This window comes from Accipiter gentilis, chromosome 5 (genome assembly GCF_929443795.1).
Source record: "Accipiter gentilis chromosome 5, bAccGen1.1, whole genome shotgun sequence".
Taxonomy (NCBI): domain Eukaryota; kingdom Metazoa; phylum Chordata; class Aves; order Accipitriformes; family Accipitridae; genus Astur; species Astur gentilis.
The window spans coordinates 46,644,692-46,664,276 of NC_064884.1; the positions used below are offsets into that span (position 1 = coordinate 46,644,692).

Sequence of the window (19,585 nt, forward strand, 5' to 3'; positions counted from 1 at the left end):
GGGAGCTGGGACTGCTGCTCCCTGCACCCTCCCACCAGCCCGAGCAATCACAGCCCTCACCCAGGCTCCGACCAGCAGCCAGATGCTGGTGCCCGCACCGGCACTCCTGCCCTGCTCCGGCACAAGGCAGCTGTGGCAAACACCCTCCCCTCACCACCAAGTGCCAAAGGACAACCAGTGAGAGCACCCATGCTCAACACCACAGGCACCATGTGCCCAACTCCCTCCCAAGGAGCCCACATGGGGCCGAGCCCCCCCAGTCGGCTGCTGGCCACACCTGGGGAGCCCTGGGGCAGAGCTGCACACTCAGGACTTCCCAAGGAACCAGCCAGGCCCTCCGACACCCCCAGAGCTCTGGCCCCACATCCTAACCTCTTCCCCATCGCTGTCCTCCCAACCCAATGGGCTGCAGCACCCCGGCCCCACCTTGGCACTGGGCACCTCCATCCTTCCTGGGGTCTTCAGGCAGCCGAGCAGTGCTGGGGCATGTCCTGCCAGGCAGCCAAGAGAACAGCACCCTGTGCCACCCACCGCAGCCGCCACTTTATAGGGCCTGGCACAATAGCGGTGCCAAAAATACCGTTGGGGCCAGGCGGGAGCAGCCGGTCTCTGGGAGACACGGGTGCGCTGTGGCCGGTAGCTCGGAGACCAGCCAGGCCTTTCCCCTCATTTGCAGCTCCTCATTGTGTGGGTGCTCACCGGCTGGGCGCAGTGGCCACCGGCGTATGGCACTAATGAGGCCATAATTGCCCACGGGCCCTGCGGCCAGGCTGGCACAAAGGGGCTGAAGGTCAGCACTGGGGAGGCGCTGGCCTGCTCCCGACAGCAGCAGCACACGGGTCCACTCCTCATGGCCCCATTAGGCTAATTACTTCCCTGAACAAAGGGGTGCCAGGCAGCCGCACGGCTCCTTGACGTGGGGAGCCGTCACCCTGCGCTCAGCTGGTGCCATGGGAGGGATGATGCCGCCATGGTCCCCGTACCCCGTGCCACCCTCTATCCCCTTTGGTGACCCCACCCCACCTTGGCCCCAAACCAGGCACGCAGAGGGAGCAGCAGGGCACCATGGTGGGTCTCGCACTCTTTATAATGCTCCACAGCCCCGGTCTGACCCCAGACCGCCCCTCACCCATTGCTTGCGCCGGGACCCCCGCGCCCTGGAGGACGAGCTCCGACGTTTCCCTGATGCCAGAGGCCGCATCTGCTGCCCAGGCTGGTCTCCAGCGGCCCCCCAGCTCCCCCAGCAACTGCAACCCAGAGCCTCCCGGCCCCTCTGCACAGCAGGGGCCCCAGGCACACCAGGGAGGAGAAGAGACCTGCTCCCCTGTGGAGAGGGGACTGGGACTGGCCAGGACCCTTCCCGCCAGGCAGGTTTTCCCCAGGGCTGGCGAAGGCAAAACTTCTGGCCCTGGACGGGAGCAGGAGCCCAGCCCCGGGGCTGCTTTTACAAGGGGAGTCTGGCACAGCAGGCTGGGGGTACATGCACACAGGCACCGGGGTGCCAGCATCCACGCTGGCCCCGCAGCAGGGCGCTTGCTCCAGAAGCAGATGTGGGGGGGGATGGATGAGGCCCTGGGAGCTGGGTGGGGGAGGGCAAGCAGGAGCGGGGACACCCCTCCCCAACCTCCCCACTCGTCCCCGCCGCAGCCTCTCGGCACGACAGAGCACGGGTACCCAGCCCCGCACACATCCCTCCGCGCGCACTGAGCCTGCGGGCAGGCAGCTGCCCATCCATCAGCAGGCTGGGGCTCCCTGGTCCTGGCCCCCGTGGGCAGGGGAGCGCTCTGTCCGGGGCCCCGAGCCCCAGGCCGGGGTCAGCAGGATGCCGTGTCGCCGCTTCCTTCCATCTCGGGGATGGGCTCCAGCGGGGTGCGTAGCCGGGAGGGCTCCGGCGAGGCCGAGCCGTTCCTGCCGATGCCGCAGGACTGTCCCGCGTTGTGGATCTGCCAGAGGTTGTCCAGCGCCTCAGCCTTGGCATGCTTGAGGAGGTCAGCCTGGCCCTGTGCGGCGAGAGGGCATCAGGGGCCGGCCCCAGGGCTGTGCCACTCGGGCTGCCCGGACCCCCTGCGCGGAGCCTGGGCTGCCCCGCCGGCCAGCACCTGGGATGGGGGCTCGCTGGGTGTGGGCACCGCCTGGACCCCCTGAATGGGTCCACGCCATCCCCGGTGCTCACGGAGCATCCCCCAGGTGCAGGTCGGCAGGGTGGGGAGGGGGCCGCACAGCCCTCGCCCCTCACCTTCAGGACAGTGATGTTCCAGGCGAAGCTCTCCAGCGCTTTCTGCAGCTTGCGTCCCCGCAGCCCCTCCTTGGCCTCGATGCGGTGCAGTTCCTTGTGGAAGTCCATGCCTGCGCAGATGGGAGCGTCGCTCAGTGGGCGCAGGGCCACCTGCACGAGGACGGCCGCTGCCCGCATGGACAGGGACTGAGACAGAGAGATGCCCTTCGCCCGGCATGGGGATGCATGCTGGGTGGGCTCCCCGCTGCCCCAGCAGCCCCAAACCCACTCCGTGCTGGGAACGATGGGCCGACGGAGCCACCACCACCCCGGCATCGCGCTCGGTCCAGCCCTTGGTGGTTTTGGGCCCTGGAGGCTGTGGGGTCCGGAAGGGCAGCCAGTACCCCAGGCAGAGGCATGGCTCTTGCACACCGTAGCTCAGCCAGGGGGGCTCAGAGCGGGGCCACCGGGCCCCCCCCACCGGAGCGTGGGCTCCCGCGCTGCGCACCGCGTGACGTCCTCGTGAGCGGGTGCTATATTTACCCCTCCTGACGCAGCACCGGCTCCGGGCCCACACGAGGGCTCCCACGCAAGCCTGCTCGCCCACACGTTGTCAATCAGCACGCCCCCAGCCCCGCACCCCCGCCTGCAGCCGGCACCTCCCTGGACCCCGCAGCACCCCCCAGCTGGGCACGGGCCGGGCCAGCACCGCAGGGGCTTGTCTGCAGCGCAGCTGGGGCGAAAGCAGGGATGGGCAGCACGCTGGGCATGGGAGTGGGGGTTGCAGCCCCCGAACCGCTGCCTCCCACCGGGCAGAGGCAGCAGCAGTGGCCGCACGCCCCAGAGCCCCTCTGCCCCACGACACACACCCCCCAGCACAGCAGCAGGGCTCCCACAGCCAGAGGGGCACAGGAGGGCGCAGAGCCCACCCGTGCCCCGCACCCCAACCCCACAGCCCGTGCCTCCCCCCCCGCCACTGCCGATCTCCCCGGCGCTGGCAGCGGCGGCACAGCCAAAAGCCAAGAGCTCGGGGAGATTTCCGGGCTGCCGCGCAGGCTGGGAACAAACAGGGCTGCTGGCAGCAAGGCTGGTACCGGCTGGGGGTGGCAGAGCGGGACCCCCTCCTTCCTCCCCGGCCCCTCCAGCTCCTGGCGGCTCGCCCAGCCCCGCAGGGAGCCCACATGAGCCCCGGGGCCAGCAGCCCCCGTGCAGCCGGGGTGGCCGGGGTTATCCTTGGGGGCCCCCAGCCCACAGAGGGGCCATGCAGCCATCGGTGCCTGGAGCAGGGCCGGGGGTCCCGGGCAGCCGCCGGGGTGGGGGCAGGATGGGGGGAGGACCGGGGCAGGCAGGCAGCAGCACCTGCCTGTGTGGGTTCGGCCATGTGTCTTGGAAGTCGTAACATTCAGTTGCCACTTCTACCGTCAGCCCAGTCTGTTATTTCTGGTGCTAATTATATTCTGGCGTTTGGCAGCTAATGACTCTTCCCCGCTTCCTCATCAGCCTCCTCCACTCCCCTCCCTCTCTCCAGCACAGCCCCTGCAGCCCACCTGCCCAGCACCCTGCCCCAGCACAGGCAGCTCCACGCCCCAGCACCCCAGTGGCACCCGGCACCCTCCCATGCCCACCCCGCGCTGTTGGGACACGGGAAAACCGCAGAGCCGGGCTCAGGGCCACCCCAGCTGGAAATCACTCTCTCATGGCCGGCTGGCCCTGGCTGCTCTGCCGCTGAACTCCGGCCCTGGCACCCACCCGCCCAGGGTGCAGACACGCACGTCTCGCCCTCCGTCACACACCACAGGCATGCAAGCGCACGGCCAAAAAAGCCGGCACGCTTGGCTGTGCCCACGCCCCGGTCCAGAGCCTGGTGCCAGACCCCCCGAACCCAGCCCTGCGGGTACACGTGCCCCCAGCCCAGTGCAGAGACATGGCACCCCCACACCCCCAGGGACGTGCCCGGGTCTGCATCCCGGAGCATCGCCGGGGCTGGGCCTGCCCACCTGGGACCCACCTGCCTGCTGTGCCTGGATGAGCTTGCCGTACACTGCGTCAGCGGACTCGATCAGCGTCCGGCTGGTCTGGATCATCTGGGGAGAGGGGCAGCGTGAGGAGCTGGGCAGCCCCCCAGCCCCACGCACCCCCCCTAGCAGAGCGGAGGAGGCCAAGAGGCTTGGGCAGGGGCTGCCCCTCGCCCCAGCGCGGTGGCTGAGGTCTGGCCCTCCTCGCCTCGCCGCGCACAGCCAGGTGCGGTGTGACCAGCGCCTGGCCGGCGGCCAGGTCTCCCTCCAACACAAAGGAAGGAAGCAGCTCCGGCTGTGGCTATTAATGGGATTTCTCCCGCCAGGCGGGACCGCAGGACGCCCCGCCAGCCGGCCCTGGCACAGGGTGCAGGCAGCGCGGGCAGGGGGACGGGGCTGCGGGGTCCCAGGGCTTGTACCCAGCTGGGCGAGCCTGCGCCTCGACAAGACTCCTCCCTGGGGAGCCCTCCACACAGCCCCCCGCCAGCGTCTCCCTGCAGTGGGATGGGTGCAGCGAGCTCGGGGTCCCCCACCCTGGGCAGGGCGGTGGTCCCGGTACCACTGGCCCCACAGCTCATCCCCGTGAGGAGCCAAGCCCCGGCAGGATGGCGCTTACCGTCTCGTAGGCAGTGAGGACCTTGCGCAGCAGGTCCGGGATGGGGCCCTGGGCCTCCATGGGGGGGTACTGCTCTGCCAGGTTGAGGGTGACGCTGGGCGCGCTGTCGCTGTGCAGCAGCCACGCGGCCACCGTCAGGATGCACTGCTTCATGTTGGCGGCGGGCGTCAGCCCACAGAGCTCCTTGAAGGAGACCAGCGCGTTCTGCGGGCAGAGACCGGCATCAGGGGCTCAGCCTGGGAGGGCCCCCAAGATCCTCCCTGCCGGGAACATCCCCGTTTCCCCTGGCTCTCTCCTCCAGATGAAGCTCCTTGCCCGCGTACCCAGGAAGAGGGGGGACACCCGGGCTCCCCACCGCTCATGGTCCGGCCCCGTCCTCCCCCGCAGAAACCAGGTCCCCCGGTGCCTCCACAGAGTCCATACCTGCACGTTCTCCCGCAGGTCAGTGGCCTCCCGCAGTGGCTGGGTGGCTGTCCGGAAGACCTCATCGATGGCCTTGATGCCAGTGGCCTTGGTGGAGGTGTACTCCCGCACCCGGCGGCCCCGGCGCCCCGCCAGCCCCCGACGGTGCCCCTTGCCCCCGCCGCGACGGTCGGTGATGGCCACGTGCACGAAGAGGGTGGCGTGGGGCAGGGGCTCCCCGGCCAGGGACTGGAGGGGGACGTGGCGGTAGCCTGGCTGCAGGCACTCGAAGGGGATGGTGTACTGGGCGATGAACTCATCCCCGATGTAGTCGTCGTCCAGCACGACGAAGCGCAAGACGGCCAGCTCCGGCAGGTTGATCTGGAACTCCAGGCTCTCGTCAAAGACGGGGTTGTCCCCGCTCTGCAGGGCCGTCTTGGTGCGGTGCTCGGCGCAGTCGGCCGGGATGCCGTGGATCTCGGCACAGACATAGGGCTCCACCACCTCCCCCTTGGCCCCCGAGCCCTTGGGCTTGGGCAGATTCTGCCCGCTGATGACCTTGAGGTGCAGGAGCTGGGCAGACACCCCGGGCAAGGAGTCCTTGGCGTTGGCACTGAAGTAGGAGACCTCCTCCCGCATGATGGCGGGGCGGAGGACGTAGCCACAGGCCCCGTTCTGCCGGAACCAGCCTGTGTTCAGGTCCATCATGAGCCCTGGCGTCTGGTAGTTCATGGCCACCATCTGGCAGCCGCACTTCCAGAAGTCCTGGGGGTTCATGTTGCTGGCGTCGATGCGCATGGGGCTGGGGTAGACACGGGAGAGGAACCGCTTGTTGTAGCTCACCAGCTCGGCTGGGCACTCGTTGGCGAAGCGTCCCGCCTCCACCTCACTGAAGGAGCACATCTCCCAGTAGCGCTGCCCGCGCCGCGAGCTCTCGAAGTCCTGGAAGGGGACAGCCTGGCAGAGGCTCACCAGCTCCGAGAGCTCCCGGCTGAGGCGCACCCGCCGTGGGCCACCTCCCTCCAGCGTCTCCCGGTCCTCCTGGCCCAGCCGCCGCGCCAGCTCCCAGCCTTCCTCCTCGTCCGACACCTCCCCCTCGCTGTCCTCGCAGCCGGGCGGCAGCTTCTTGCCCTTGATGAGGATGCGGCCCTTGAGCTGCTCCGGAGAGGGCAGGTAGGATGCGGCAGGGTTGGGGGGCTCCAGGTACAGCTTCTCCCCCAGCGTCTTGCGCAGGCACTGGGCGGCGAGGCGCTGCTGGGCGGCCGAGCAGCGCACCACCAGGCAGAGGATGAGGGGGTAAGCAGAGGCGGTGAAGGCGTGCTGGTCGATCAGCCCCACCACGGCGCGGAAGGGCACGCAGGAGGCAGCCGAGGGGCTGGTGTAGACCACGGGCTCGCCCTCGGGGCCGTCCCACAGCACCAGCTCGATGCTGCGGCAGCCCAGGCCCAGGGCGCTGATGTAGCCGCTGATGTCTGAGCGGCCCCAGAAGTTGTCCTCCAGCAGGCAGGCGCTGTGGGCAGAGCTGATGTAGTAGTGGGAGAGGGGCTGCGCCATGTCCTGGCACACCTTGCGGTGCTGCGGGTCGAAGATGGAGCAGTCGGCGGAGAGCAGGTAGCGCGTGAAGCCGTCGATGGCCAGGTAGCCCTTCTCCCGGCCCTCCTTGGAGGGCTCGTACTTGCTGACGATCTCCAAGCACTTCTCCTCCGTCACCCCCTCCATGCCCTGCTCCACCTCCAGGAACATCAGCAGGTCCTTCAGACCCAGGTACTCCTTGTTGCTGGAGAACTGCACCAGCAGGAAGAAGATCTCGGGGCGGGTGCAGAGCTCGCAGTACACCTCCACGAAGAGGTCGCAGGCCACCTCCGCACCAGGACGCTCGCTGGCCTTCTGCAGCTCCTTGAATTTTAGCTCGATGGTGGAGGTCTTCATGCCCGGGTTGAGCGCTTTGATCAGCTGCACGGCCCGGGACACAGGGATGCGGCCAGACTTCTCCAGGTCGGCAAGGTCAAAGACGGAGGAGATCCAGGAGGTCCGGAGGCTGGGGTGGCCAGTCCCGGGCGCCTCAGGGGTGTGCTTCCCGTAGGACACCAGGTACCGGAGCCCCATCACCCAGGCGCTCACCACATCGGCCGAGCTGGCCACCAGGTCCAGGGACTCATAGTTGTCTCCGTAGATGATTGAGAAGGCGCACTCATCTGGGAACTGGTCGGAGAGGCCATTGCTGCGCAGGACGGGCGTCTTCTTGCCCACACGCACCTCTTTGACCGACTTGATCTCGATCTTGGCCTTCTCCGAGTCCTTCTTGGAGGGCTCCCAGCGCACGGAGCGCATGTCAGCGTCCAGCACGAAGAAGCGGCTGTACATGCGGGAGTTGGAGCGCACCTTCTTCAGCTCGCAGCCCTCCAGCATGAAGGAGATGCAGGCAGCCGTGCTGTTGATCTTGCGGTCGTTGGGCATGGTGCTGAAGGACACCGTCTTCTTCTTCTGTGGCGGCCGCTGCCGGGAGCCATCCTGCCAAGGTGGGAGAAGGGGCCACAGCCGTCAGGGACGGGACGGGGCCGGCAGCGTGCACCCTGCCAGCTCCCAGTGCCCTCCTGCCACACACAGTCCCTACTCCAGCCCCAATGCACAGTGCAGCACCCCAGGGTGTCCCAGTGCCATGCGAAGCCCAGTCCGCCCTGGTCCGACCCTCTCCCCGGAGGCTGGGAGCTGGCTCCAGCCCTGGCCTCCCCCACAGCTCGCTGCCTGGCTTATTTTAACTCTGCTTTCCTTCCTTCCTTCCTTCCTGCTCCCGGCCCTGAGCCGGATCCTTCCCCACTGCTCACTCACTGTTGGAGGCACGGCCGTGCACAGGCAGCCCAGAAGTCCCCGTCTCCCCAGCCCGGGGACACCGGAGGAAAACAGGCGCCCAGCAGGACCAGGCTGCCCACAGCGGCCCCATCCCTGCAGAGAGGCACACGCCATGGCCCCTCATGCCTTCCCCTGCACCCCAGGCACCGACCCTGGGCACCAGGGTGCAAGGATGCCTGGGGTGCCCCGAGGCGATGCCCGGGCAGAGCTGCTCCTGGGGGCCCCCAGCCAGACCCCCCCACTCTGTCTGCCAGGGAGCGGCGCAGGACGGCCACCTGCAAGTGCCACACGCTGGGGACGAGCACGGCCCGCAGCCCGGTCCCGCAGAGCCCGTGGCTGCTGCTGCCTGGCTGGGGTCACAGTGGGTCCAGGCTGTCTGCTGCCTGCACCCCATGCCTGCACTCTGCCCGTACGCCTGCGCCAGCCCTGCCCCTCGGCAGGGAAGGAGGACCCTGCTGCCAAGGGACTGGAGGGGGCAAGGGATGAGGGGGAACAGCAGGGCCATGAGCATATTATGGGATGGATTTCATTAAGTAGTGCAGCAGGAGCAGATTTAATCCACTCCTTCAAGATTATGGTGAGTCACCTCTAATCTGGTGGTGTCTCCAGCAGAGGCAGGTCCTGCCCAGCTGCCCAGGTTGGGGGTGAGGGGTTGTCCCCTCTGGTGCCCCAAGAGCATCCACACCTCCTGGACAGGGGGGCTGCAGAGCAGGCAGGAACATCCCCATGCCTGACCCCAAAGGGTCTGGATCTGCCCTTGCGGGGCCAGGCAGCCCCAGCCCAAGGGTAATTGGGATGGGTGATGCAGGCAGCTGGCCAGCTCCCCCGGGGGTGCCCAGCACACAAAGTCCCGGGGAAGGGGGAACCGGCCCCAGCCCTCAGCCCCACGTCAGAGCCGGCTGGATCCTGCTGTCCCAGAGATGCCTTCCCGGGTAAGGGGGCAGTCGGCGGGTAGCAGCACCATTCCTCCTCGGCCTCGCTGCCCGCTGGCAATGGCAGACGCCGCTCAGCCTGGCACAGGGGCTATTTCCCCCAGCTCGGATGCAGGAGCTGTTTGCATCCTCTCACTGCCAGATTGCTCCTGGGAGCCGGCCGAGTGCCAGGACCCTGCCTCCGTGACAGCCAGCTCCTGGGGGGGTGTCCCCTGCTCAGACGGCTCCCGGGCCCCCCGGCCAGCAGCAGCTGCCCCCTCCCCTCTGCAGCCTCCCTGGGCAGCAGGGTGGTGATGCACAGCATCCCCCGGAGCCTCACCATCCAGCTGGGACAATCACTCCCAGGGCTGAGCCAGGGACCCGGCTGCTGGGGGCCACCGTGCAGGACCCCAGTCAGCCCCAGTCGGCAGGGGGGGCTCAGCGGCAGGTCACCCCATTGGCCAGCCCCACGGGGAAGGACTCGCTGTTGGCAGACCTGCCGGGATGCTTCCTGCGAGCAGCAACCTGAGCACCCCACTGATGGGCAGCCCTGGCCCTTGCCCCACCACGGGGCAATGGCCAGCACCGAGCACAGCCCCCTCCTGCCCCAGGCAGGACCCTCACACCTCTGCGGACCCGTTCCCCGCCCCGGCACACCCCACCCTGGGCGGCTCTGCACCGGGCCCCACAGCCGAAAACAGGAAATCCATCCGGAAAGGAAACACGGGCGGGGGGCCTGTGTGCACCCAGCGCCCAGGGACCTGCCTCCAGCTGCACCCACCGCAGGCAGCCAGACCCACCCCTCTGGCACCAGCCCCATCGGATCCTGTGCCACCCCGGCTCAGGGCAAAAACCTGAATCCCGTCCCTGCATCCCCCCACCTCTCCCCAGACTTGGGAAGGACTGGAGGTGCCTGCTGCAGTGCTTTGGGGTGCAGATGCACGGCACAGACCTGAGAGTGGCCCGTGGCACACGAGCTCTGCTCTCTCCAATTGCACAGGTGAACCTTGGCGGGCGCTGCTGTCGCCCCGTTCCAGGAGCTCCCAGCCCTCGCTGCGGCCGAATGTGTTTGCGGCCAGCGAGCCGGTGGCAGCAGCTGCACGGGGCCTCCTGCCCGCAGCCGCCTGCCAGCTTCTCCCCCCGGACTGGGGGCTGGCAGGGAAAAGCTGCTGCTCCCTGGCAGCCCCTTACACAGGCGCTTTCCAGGCAGGCTTCGACCCTGGGGACACCCCACTAAGTGCTCCACGAGGTGCGGGCAGGAGTGGTGCAGGCAGCCGGGCTGCAGAGCTCCATAAGGGGATAAGTAGGCCAGCAGCGGAGGCGGGAGGACGTGGCGCCCATGGCCACAGGAGCACAGAGCATCCCCGGTCACAGGGCAGGGCTCCGGCAGGAGCAGGGCATCCCACTCGCTGTGCCGCCAAGCTGGCAGCAAGCAGGCAGGGCTCTTGCCAGCGCTGCCACACACATCGCACCCACATAGCCCGGCTCTGCAGAGGGAAGACACGCCGACCATGATGCCAATGCCGACCACGATGCCAATGGTGAGCACGGGCATCTGGCTGGGCACAGAGGGCATGTCTGAACCCAGCTGCCCGCACCCTGCCCAGCTCTGCAGCATGTCCTAAGCACCTCTTCAGCCAATTACCTCCCATGATTAGTGCCCTGGCAAGCGCAGCAGCCCTAATCTCAGCCGCCACGTGACCGCCGTTGTTACCCGGCCAAGCAACCCGCTCCCAAGTGCAGGGATGGGGAAGGGCTCATCGGCCGCCCCTCCCTTCCCGTTATCCCCCGAGGCCTGGCCGGGGGGGTCCCTGCCGCACAGCAGCTCATGACTGCAGGAGACAGAGGAACTGAAAGCCTCTGGGGCTGAGGCATCTCAGCCCAACCGCGGCTCTACTGCCCCGGCAGTGGAACCCTTCTCCTGGCCACGAGGCGTGCAGTGGGGACGCGTTTCACCCAGGGGACGGGGCTGTTCCCCAGCGTGGCTGTGACGTGACTCAACCGCAGCTGGTTTCCCCAGGTCCTGGGTCTTCCCACTGCCCCCATCCCAGGCTGGGCAGCACGAGCAAGGGTGCAGGCAGGCAGCAGCAGCCAGCAGCACCGGAGCGGAGGCAGTGGGAGGCCAGGCACAGCCAGGGCTTTTCTACCGTCATTTGTTCCCTGCCAAGATAGCGAGTGACACATCCACTCCCCGCGGCACCAGCTGCCGCTACCCAGCGAGGGGCCATGGAGCCGGAGCCCGGAGCAGAGGCACCGCACAGCTCCTGGGGCTGGCATGGGATGGAGATGGGGAGCAGGGGATAGGACAGCGGGGCACTGGGGAAGGGTCACCTCCTGCAAGCAGGGAGGGACAGATCCAGTACTCCCCCAGTCCCTCTCCAGCATCCTCCCAGCCCACCGGACCTCCAGCCCCTTCCACTTCCAGCCTGGGAAGAAAGCAGGTCCTCTAGCCAGGGCAGGGGGAGGCCGCATGGGGCTGGCTCTGCTGCTGCCCAGCATGGCCGGCCCCAAGCTCCCCCTGCCCCAGCACAGCCGGTGAGTCTCACTTTCAGATTCACTCCTCCAGCCTTTTCTGGAAATCCCAAAAAATAACAGAGCCGGCAGCTCTTCCTACATGTTCCTCCACTTCATCAGCAGCCAGCCCCTGCCCAGCCTGCTGCCCCGCTGCCCGTGTCTTGTTTGTACCCCCCTCCCTGCCCCACAACCCCCGTACCTGCACCATGGCCGAGCAGCGGGCACAGCCCCTGACTCCCACCCACCACCATGCAGGGGGACAGCAAAGCTGCTGCAGAGCCCACAGCAGAGGAACAGCCTCAGCATCTCCTAGGGATTTGTGGTTGGGCAGCTGCTCCCCAGCTCCTGCTGGGGCTGGTTGGGCCCCAGACCTGCCAGGGATCCCCATGGACCCTCTCCCCAGCCGCTGTGCAGAGCTGGTCCAAGCTGATCCCCCAGCGGGGAGAGCCTGGGCACAGAGGGGTCTCAGCCGATGGTGCTGGAGGGGCTGATGGGGGACAGGAGGGACCTGCTCTGTCCTCTGTCCCTGCTCAGACACAGGAATGCTGCACTGGGAAGCAGCAGGACCGCTCGCTGCCTCTGAACAGGCGAGGGCAGGAGGAGCACAGTGTGGGCAGGAGCACGGTGTGGGCGGCCGGTGCCCACATGGTCCCACAGGCAGCATGTCTGCCCACCGTCCCTTGCCTGCCAGCCTCAGCCCATGGAGGGGCTCAGCATGGCCAGGGTCCTGGGGCACAGACAGGCTCAGCCTGGGGAACTCACAGCTGCAGGATTTGGGACCTGTAGCCCTCCAGCACCAGGGCAGGATCAGGCTCTGGATGGACTCGGAGATGCATGATGGATCAGCACAGGCTGGGGACACCGTCCGCCCCTGACCTCCTCCAGCACCAGCACCCTCCCCTATCAGCACTGGCCCTGGGCCACCCGACCTTCACGTGAGGCCAAATCCCACAGGGACGCATGGCCCTGACAGGGGATGCACCCAGCCCGGGGGCAAGTGAGAGGTTCACCTTCAGCCCACTGTGCCCATGGCCGGTCCCTGGGCAGAGAGCGGTGAGGAGGCGTGCTGTCCAGACCCGGGAGGAACAAGAGACCCTGGCGAGGTCCCCAGGGAAACTGTGCACAGCCGGCGCACTGGCCTCTGGCTGCACAGGAGCACCAGGAGGTCTCCTTGCCATCACCATGTGGGGCACAGCCCTGCCACTCCTGCAACAGTTTGCAGCGGGAGCCCAGGCGGGCACCGGCAGGGGCGCAGGGTCTCTCCGGCCACCCTGAGGAGGGGCCGACACCTCTGCCCAGAGGACTGGGTCCTGGGGGCAGAAGGCCAGGGCTGGGCCAGCACCACGGGAACAGCCCCCACACAGGTTATATTAATAGCACCGGAGCAATCCCAGCTTAAAATAGGTTGCCAGGAGTGGAGAGGCGGGTCCCAGGCGGACGCGACCTATTGTGTCAGCGAGCACCACTGGCCTAAGTGCAATTAGGGGGGCTCATTTAGGAAAGCACGCATGTGTCCAATGCCCACTCGTGTGGGAGACCCCCAGAGACCGTCCCTCACGGCCCCACCAGTACCCCTGCCTGGCCACGGCACAGCTCCAGGGAGGTGTCAGTCAGGAGCTGGTCAGGCTGGGCCCAAGGCTCCGCGACTTTGCAGGAGGGAGCACGGGAAAACGGAAGGCGCTTGGGAGCCAGGAGCAGGCGCCTCCTCACCGGCACCCATGGGTGCCCTGAGCAGGATGGGGCGATGCTGCGCTGTGACTCCCACGGCAGGAGCAGCGTGGCCGTGCAGGGGACCCACGGGAAGAGCGGCGGCTGGACGGGGCACTCCGCGGCCACGCAGAGAGGACAGGCCTGGCCCGGCAGCACACGAAGCCCGAGCCAGGCTTTGCCCTTGGGGACCCACGGTGCCGGGCAGGGTGAGGGGACGCCGGGCCAGCCACCCGGAGAGGAGCCCGGTGCCACGGGCAGGGGGCAAACCCCGCGCCCGGTGGGGCAGGCAACCCCCGGGCACCGAACCGGGAGGGGGGGGGGGGGGCCGCAGCTGCCCCACGGCTCCGCGAACCCGCCCCACGGGCGCAGGCAGCGGCCGGCCGGGCGCGGCGGGAGCCCGGGGGGGGCGGCGGGCGCGGCGGGCATCGCGGGCTGGCGGGGCCGGTGCCCGCCGGCTCCGGGGCCGGGGGACGCGCAGCTCCCGCGGAGGGGGCACGGCTCGGCGCCCCCCCCCCCCCGAGCCCTGCGCAGGTGCCGGGCGGCGCCGGTCCCGGGGGGCCCCGGAGCCCGCTCCGGGGCGGGGAGGGGAGGGCGGGAGGGGCCGGACCGGGGTGCGGGGCTCTCACCTTCATGATGCTGGCCCGGGGCGCGGCGGGCGCGGGGCTCCGCTCCGCCGAGTCCTCGCGGCTGCTGCTGCCCGAGCCCGAGCCGGGGCTGCCGCCGCCGCCGCCGCCGCCGCGGGGCCCGTTGGGCAGCGGCGCGGCGGGGCGGGGCGAGCCCGGCGGCGGGGCGCCCCGGGGCCCCTCCGCCATCCCCCGCGGCCTCAGGGCAGCGGCCGCCGCGGGGCCCCGGGCGCCCCCGGAGCCTGCGCCCGCCGCCGCCGCCGCCGCTGCTGCGGGCTCAGTGGCGGAGCGGGCGGGAGGCGGCGCGGCCGGGAGGAGGGGACGGGCCGGGCCGGGGGCGGGGACGCGGACGGGGACGGGGATGGGGACGGCGCGCCCCCCCCGCCCCGGGCCGCAACGGCGGAGAGCGGGGACGGGCACCGGGCACCTCCCGCCGCCGGGGCCCCCCCGGCCTCCGCCCAGCGCCGCAGCGCCCGGGCCCGGCGGCCGCCCCGTGCCGGCGGTGGGACCCCGGCCAAGCCCGCACCCTGCAGCCGGGCACCCCCAGCCAGCCCACGCCCTGCAGCCTGGTACCCGAAACGAGCCTGCAGCCTGGCACCCAAACCCAGCCCACACCCTGCAGCCTGGCACCCTGCAGCCTGGCACCCAAAACAAGCCTGCACCCTGCAGCCTGCCACTCAAATCGACCTTGCACCCTGCAGCCCGGCACCCAAACCGAGCCTGGACCCCGCAGCCTGGCCCTGCCCAGCGGGGCACACACCACACCCCCCCACACACCAGGCCTGCAGCCCCCAGCGGGGTCAGCGCCCAGGCAGGGGCAGGGGGCAACTAGAGCTGCCAGGTGAAGCCCTGGGCCAGCGCAGCTCTCCCGGGCGGGGGGCTCGAGGCTTTTTCTGGGGCGCCGGGTCACTGCTGGGCCGCTGGGAAGGGCTGTGCTCGCCCGGGGTGCAGGCACCTGCGTGGCGTGTGTGGCACAGGCGGCGGGCCCAGCAGCCCCCCGGGCTCTCTGGGCTGGATCCAGTTGCACGGGTCTCTGCCAGCGCAGGGCTGCTCGGGAGCCCCCCCCCCCCCCCCAAGCCCGGTTTCATGACCCCGGCCTTTATCGGGCCACCACCCACTCCTCTCCCTACTAAACCCCAGCCCATACCATGCCGGGGCCAGGCACCCCCCAATGCCAGCTGGCCCAGCACCCGTGTCCCCACCGTGCCAGCAGCAATACAGGCTCATGCCCCCCCCCCCAGGCATCCCCCTCCCAGCCGCAGACACCCCACCAGCCGCAGGCACTGCTTCTCCCCTACTTGCACCAGGAATTTTGCTCCAGGCTATTTTTCTGGCAGGGATGGGGGGAAGGGGCCTTAGCCCGGTTTCCATCCCTGGCAGAGGTTTTGGCTGCACTGGGGCAGATGCTTTGTGTGGATCTTGTTCAAGACATTGTCTTCTGCCAGCGGCCTGGCTTGCCCCCACCCTGGGCAGCAGCTGCCCACACAGCAGTTTCCCCAAGCACCGTGGCTCACTAGCCCTCAAAATAAACCTCAACAAGCAGGAGGGGAAAAGACCGGTCCCTCCCACCTGGTACATTCATGCCTCAAAGACACAAATGGCCAGATGCTCCCAGAGCCCCGGCCAGATGCTGAACTGGTTAAATATTCATGGCTGCCCCTTCCCCAGGACCCCGAGGAAATTACAGCAACTTCTCAACTACCAGAGCAGTCAGGGCTGTCATCAAGAAACGTCTTTAATGAGGATTAAAAATAATAGTATTAAAAAATCAATCCCGGAGCGCTCCCTTTATTTATTTTTGAGAGCTAATCCTCCTTTATTTCGCTTCTGTTTTTTTAAACATTAAAAGCAGCCCTTGCTGGAGCTTATTGTTTCCTAAACCAGCGGATGTGCACTGGAGCCCAATGGAGAGGCTGCTCCGCAGAAGCTGGCACCAGCCACCACCGGCTACCCTGTGCCCTGCCCACAGTGTCCCTGCCAGGGGACAAAATGCCACAGGGCCCCAGAGCTCAGCACAGGGATGAGCTGAGCTCCTGCACGGGCCTGAAGCTCCGCAGCTCCTCCTGCTCCTGGGGAGGTTTTCCGCTGTCCCCCCGACACCAGCCATGGGCTGTAATGGCCGAGGCGTCCCTCAGGTAAGGCATAGGCACCCACTCAGCAGAGCGGGGCGAGCCGGACCCAGCTGCCCCCGTGACACTCACAAGCGCCCGCGGTCCCACCCTGCACCCGAAACAGCCTGGCGAAGTGCCTGGGGCCGGTGCCGGGGTTGGGGTGTGCTGCACGTCCTGCTCCATCCCTGCGGGCGGCACCGAGCGCGATGCCCCACCGGTGCCCGGCAAAGCCGAGCTCGCCGATTCCATCCTCTCCGCTCAGCCAAACCCGCCGGGGCTGGGCACCCTCGCCCCCCACCAGGGACTCGGCCCCGCTCCGTCCCCGGCGGGCGCACGCCAAGCGAACCCCAGGGGCGGGAGGGCTGCGGGTCCCCCGGGCTGCCCTAGGAGATGACGGTGCTCTGGATAAGCTGCAGCAGCCGCTCCTCCCGCAGGACCCTGGGCATGGGGAGGGGGGAGCCCAGCGCCTCCCGCAGCCGGGCGAAGCCCCCGACCCCCACCAGGTGCAGGCGCAGGGGCCCGATGCTGCCCTTGAAGCGGAAGGACTTATAGATGGGGAAATCCTCCTGGAGACACTGGTCCAGCTGCAGAGAGAGGGCAGGCTGCCCGCGCCGGTCCGACAGCGGCTGGCCCAGCCCAGCCGCCGCCGCCGTGCCCGGGGCCCCTCCGGCGGCTGCAGCTGCCCCCGCCGGGCAGGGCCGGGCTCTGCCCGTGCCCCCCAGCCATCCCCCCGCAGCCCCCGCAGCGAAGCATCCCGGCCGCGCAGAGGCTGCCGCGCCAGCACCGCCACCGCGTGGCTGCGGCCGCCCCGCCCGCCCGGCGGGCAGGGTGCAGGCAGCGGGTGCAGGCAGCGGGTGCAGGCAGCGGGTGCAGGCAGCGGGCCCTGCCTGCCTGCCTGCCTGCCTGCGGTGGCCTGCCCCGGAGCAGAGCCCGCGTCCCCCTCACCTTGTAGCGCTGCCCCTCCGACAGGTCCCGCAGGCCCCGCAGCTCCACGAACACCTCGTAGTGGGGGGCGCAGGCCCCCGAGGAGGCGCCTGCAGCGGCACCGGCGAGCACGTTAAAGCTGCCCGCGGCCCCCAGCCCCGCTGGGCGCAGGCAACCCAGGGCCGAGCAGGGTGCAGGAGGGCCAGCAGAGCTCCGGGCAGCGCTTTTGGGGAGACTCGGGCAGCTTTGCGGGGGACTCACCCAGCAGGGCGCTCTCCACGCAGACGTAGTCAACCAGGCGAGCACCCGGCCACATGCCCACGGCGCGGCACAGGCTCCGGTAGAACCGCTCCTCGGGGATGCTCTCGCCCCGCACGCTCAGGGCCTGGCTCTCCCTGCGGTGCAGGGGGCCGGGGTGGGTGCCCTGTGCCAGGGGTGCCACCGGCACCATCCCATCCGGATCCTGCCCAGCACAGGGTCCCCCCACACAGCCCCCCAAGGTGAGGGGCGGGAGCTGGGGTGTCCTCACCTGCGCACGGGCTCCACCACGGGGCACTGCTTGTGGAAGCCAGTCACCCTCAGCACCTCCCCGGCACGGCACCTGTGTGGGCAGGGGGACCATGAGGGGGACCGGTGCCAGGCACGTGGGGCTGGGGCAGATGTGCCCCCCAGACCACCGCAGCAGCGAGTAGGCACCTGTACTCTCCCGGCCAGGCCGTCAGGACCAGCCCATACTCGCGGCCCTCCCAGAGCTCGCCCAGCAGCACCGTCCGTGGCTCCTCCTCGGCCGGGCAGGGCAGGAACTCATAGAAAGCCCAGTCAGGGCACAGCAGGAATCGGGGCGCGGGCTCCTCCGGCCACAGGTTCACACCGAGGAGGGCTGGGCAGAGTGCAGCGTGTGTCAGCATGAGCCCCCCCAGACCCTCCCATCTCTGCCCCACGCAGCCTCACCCCCCTCCAAGGGGGACTTCTCAGCCGGTGCCAGGACAGAGCCGGCTTTGGAGAGCAGGCAGGTCTCCAGGGAGGGATGTGGCACAGGGATGCACCCATGCCTGCGGGGGCAGGGGGAGTTGGTGCTGCCGTACAGCTGCGGTTCCCACCGTGCACCCAGGCCAGACCATGGGGACAGCCCCACGCCGGGGACACTCACCTCCTGCCGCCCAGTAGAAGGGGCAGTAGAACGGCAGCCCCTTGCAGTCGGCCTGGTGGAGGGCATCGCAGTAGAGCTGCTCCGTGCCGTGTGCCGTCCCCACCACCACCACCTCCAGCTGCGGCCACAGGCGCTGCACGATGCCCTCGAAGCCGCGGGCGCACTCGGCCCGGAGCTCGGCCGCCCGGGCGGCGTCGGGGGCCAGCAGCGCCTGCAGCCGGGCCCGCGCGTCCTCGGGCAGCCCGGGCTGGGGGCTCAGCCTGCCCAGCGCCAGGTCCTGGGCCAGCTCGGGCCAGCCGGCGCGCAGGGCTGCCAGCGCGTCGTGCAGCTCGGCGGCCAGCCCGGCCTCCAGCACCCGCAGGGCCCGCTCCTGAAGGGCAAAGAGCAGCTGCACCCGCAGAGCGGCGGCCCGCGAGGGCAGGGCGCCCGCCTCGGCCGGGGTGCAGTACAGGGTGGGCAGGGGCCAGCCCGCCGGGGCGAGGGGGCGGCCGGGCGCCCAGGAGAGCAGGGCCGTGCCCCAGGGGGCCAGGGCCTGCGGGAAGGCGGTGCCGAGGGCATCCAGGTAGAGCAGGGACCCCTGCGCGGGAAGAGGCGGGGGTCAGTGGGGCAGACCCGGGCGGAGGTGCGGTGGGGTGCCCGTGGTCCCCTCCCTGCCCCGTCGCCCCCCCCCCCCCCCCCGTACCTGCAGAGGGGGGTCGGTGCCCCAGCAGCTGCGGAGCAAAGCCCAGGGGCGCAGCGGGGGGACCTGCCTCCCCGGCGCCCCTTCGGGGCAGCTCTGTCCCAGGGGGTGACGCTCCCGGAAAGCCTCCGAGCCTGCCGAGAGAGACGCGGGCTGAGCGGGGCGACCCCCGGGACACCACGCCCGCCCCCCCCTCCCATCCCCGCCGCCCCCCCCCCCCTTCTCACCGCGCTCCGTGCCGGCGGGCAGCAGCCGCCGCAGCCGCCGCTCCTGGCTGAGCCGCACCTCGCTGCCCAGCAGCTCCAGCCGCCGCCGGTACCAGCCCGCGGCCCGGCGCAGCGCGGAGCGGGACAGCCGGTGCCGCAGCGCGGGGGCGGCGGGCAGCGCCACGGCCACGGCCACGACCACGACCACCGCCACGGCCACCGCCACGGCCACCGCCGGCAGCATCCCGGGGCGCCCGCCGCCGCCCCGAGCAAGGCCCCGGGACCCCCCCGCGGCTATTCCGCCTCCGGCAGAAATGACGGGGAATGACCGCGACCGGCGCCGCCGTCAGCTCCGCCTTTATTTTTATTTTCATTTTCTCATTTCTGCCAACAACCCGACGCGGCCCCGCCCCCCCCGCCCAGCGGAGAATTAAAGCGCAATTAAAACCCGAGAGCAAGCCCCCGCCGTTCTTCACGCCTCGGCAAAAGCAAGCTCCTTCTTTTAAAAAAGTAGTGTAAGTTGTCTGGTTTGCTTTTTTTTTTTTTCCCCCGGGAAAACGTCCCCAGCCTCTGGGCCCCAGCTGCACCCCCCCGGCCGCCCCCCCCCGCTGCCCGGGCACACTCCCAGGACCCGGGGGCTGCAGGTGGAGGCCCGGCCC

General features: G+C 69.5%; 2 protein-coding genes across 4 annotated transcripts; both read right to left on the reverse strand.

The window, feature by feature from the left end:
• Positions 1-1,069: 1,069 nt before the first annotated feature.
• Positions 1,070-14,045, reverse strand: LOC126038671 (inactive phospholipase C-like protein 2). Of its 3 annotated transcripts, none has more exons than XM_049800701.1 (6): positions 13,860-14,045; positions 5,270-7,759; positions 4,847-5,050; positions 4,224-4,299; positions 2,237-2,346; positions 1,070-2,000 (listed from the first exon to the last, which is right to left on the reverse strand). In XM_049800701.1, the coding sequence occupies exons 1-6, from the start codon at positions 14,043-14,045 to the stop codon at positions 1,815-1,817; spliced, it is 3,252 nt and encodes a 1,083-aa protein (XP_049656658.1). In that variant the 3' UTR covers positions 1,070-1,814. The 3 variants fall into 3 exon arrangements, with proteins under 3 accessions (XP_049656658.1, XP_049656660.1, XP_049656659.1); XM_049800703.1 differs by lacking the exon at positions 13,860-14,045 and adding an exon at positions 8,374-8,489; XM_049800702.1 differs by lacking the exon at positions 13,860-14,045 and adding an exon at positions 8,078-8,316.
• A 1,528-nt stretch (positions 14,046-15,573) lies between these two features.
• GHDC (GH3 domain containing) lies at positions 15,574-19,207 on the reverse strand. The gene is made up of 8 exons (XM_049800718.1): positions 18,948-19,207; positions 18,724-18,854; positions 18,042-18,618; positions 17,588-17,771; positions 17,421-17,492; positions 17,153-17,286; positions 16,913-17,001; positions 15,574-16,551 (listed from the first exon to the last, which is right to left on the reverse strand). The coding sequence occupies exons 1-8, from the start codon at positions 19,168-19,170 to the stop codon at positions 16,351-16,353; spliced, it is 1,611 nt and encodes a 536-aa protein (XP_049656675.1). The 5' UTR covers positions 19,171-19,207; the 3' UTR covers positions 15,574-16,350.
• Between the last annotated feature and the right edge of the window lie 378 nt (positions 19,208-19,585).

Coding starts and splice junctions, on each gene's coding strand:
- LOC126038671 (XM_049800701.1), bottom strand. CDS start 14,045: ATGGCGGAGGGGCCCCGGGGCGCCCCGCCGCCGGGCTCGCCCCGCCCC. Junction 5,051..5,269: donor ACCTGCGGGAGAACGTGCAG/GTATGGACTCTG, acceptor CTCTGCCCGCAG/AACGCGCTGGTCTCCTTCAA. Junction 2,347..4,223: donor CATCCAGGCACAGCAGGCAG/GTGGGTCCCAGG, acceptor CCATCTGCGCAG/GCATGGACTTCCACAAGGAA.
- GHDC (XM_049800718.1), bottom strand. CDS start 19,170: ATGCTGCCGGCGGTGGCCGTGGCGGTGGCCGTGGCGGTGGTCGTGGTC. Junction 17,772..18,041: donor CTTCTACTGGGCGGCAGGAG/GTGAGTGTCCCC, acceptor CACTCTGCCCAG/CCCTCCTCGGTGTGAACCTG. Junction 17,002..17,152: donor CGTGGAGAGCGCCCTGCTGG/GTGAGTCCCCCG, acceptor GTGCCGCTGCAG/GCGCCTCCTCGGGGGCCTGC.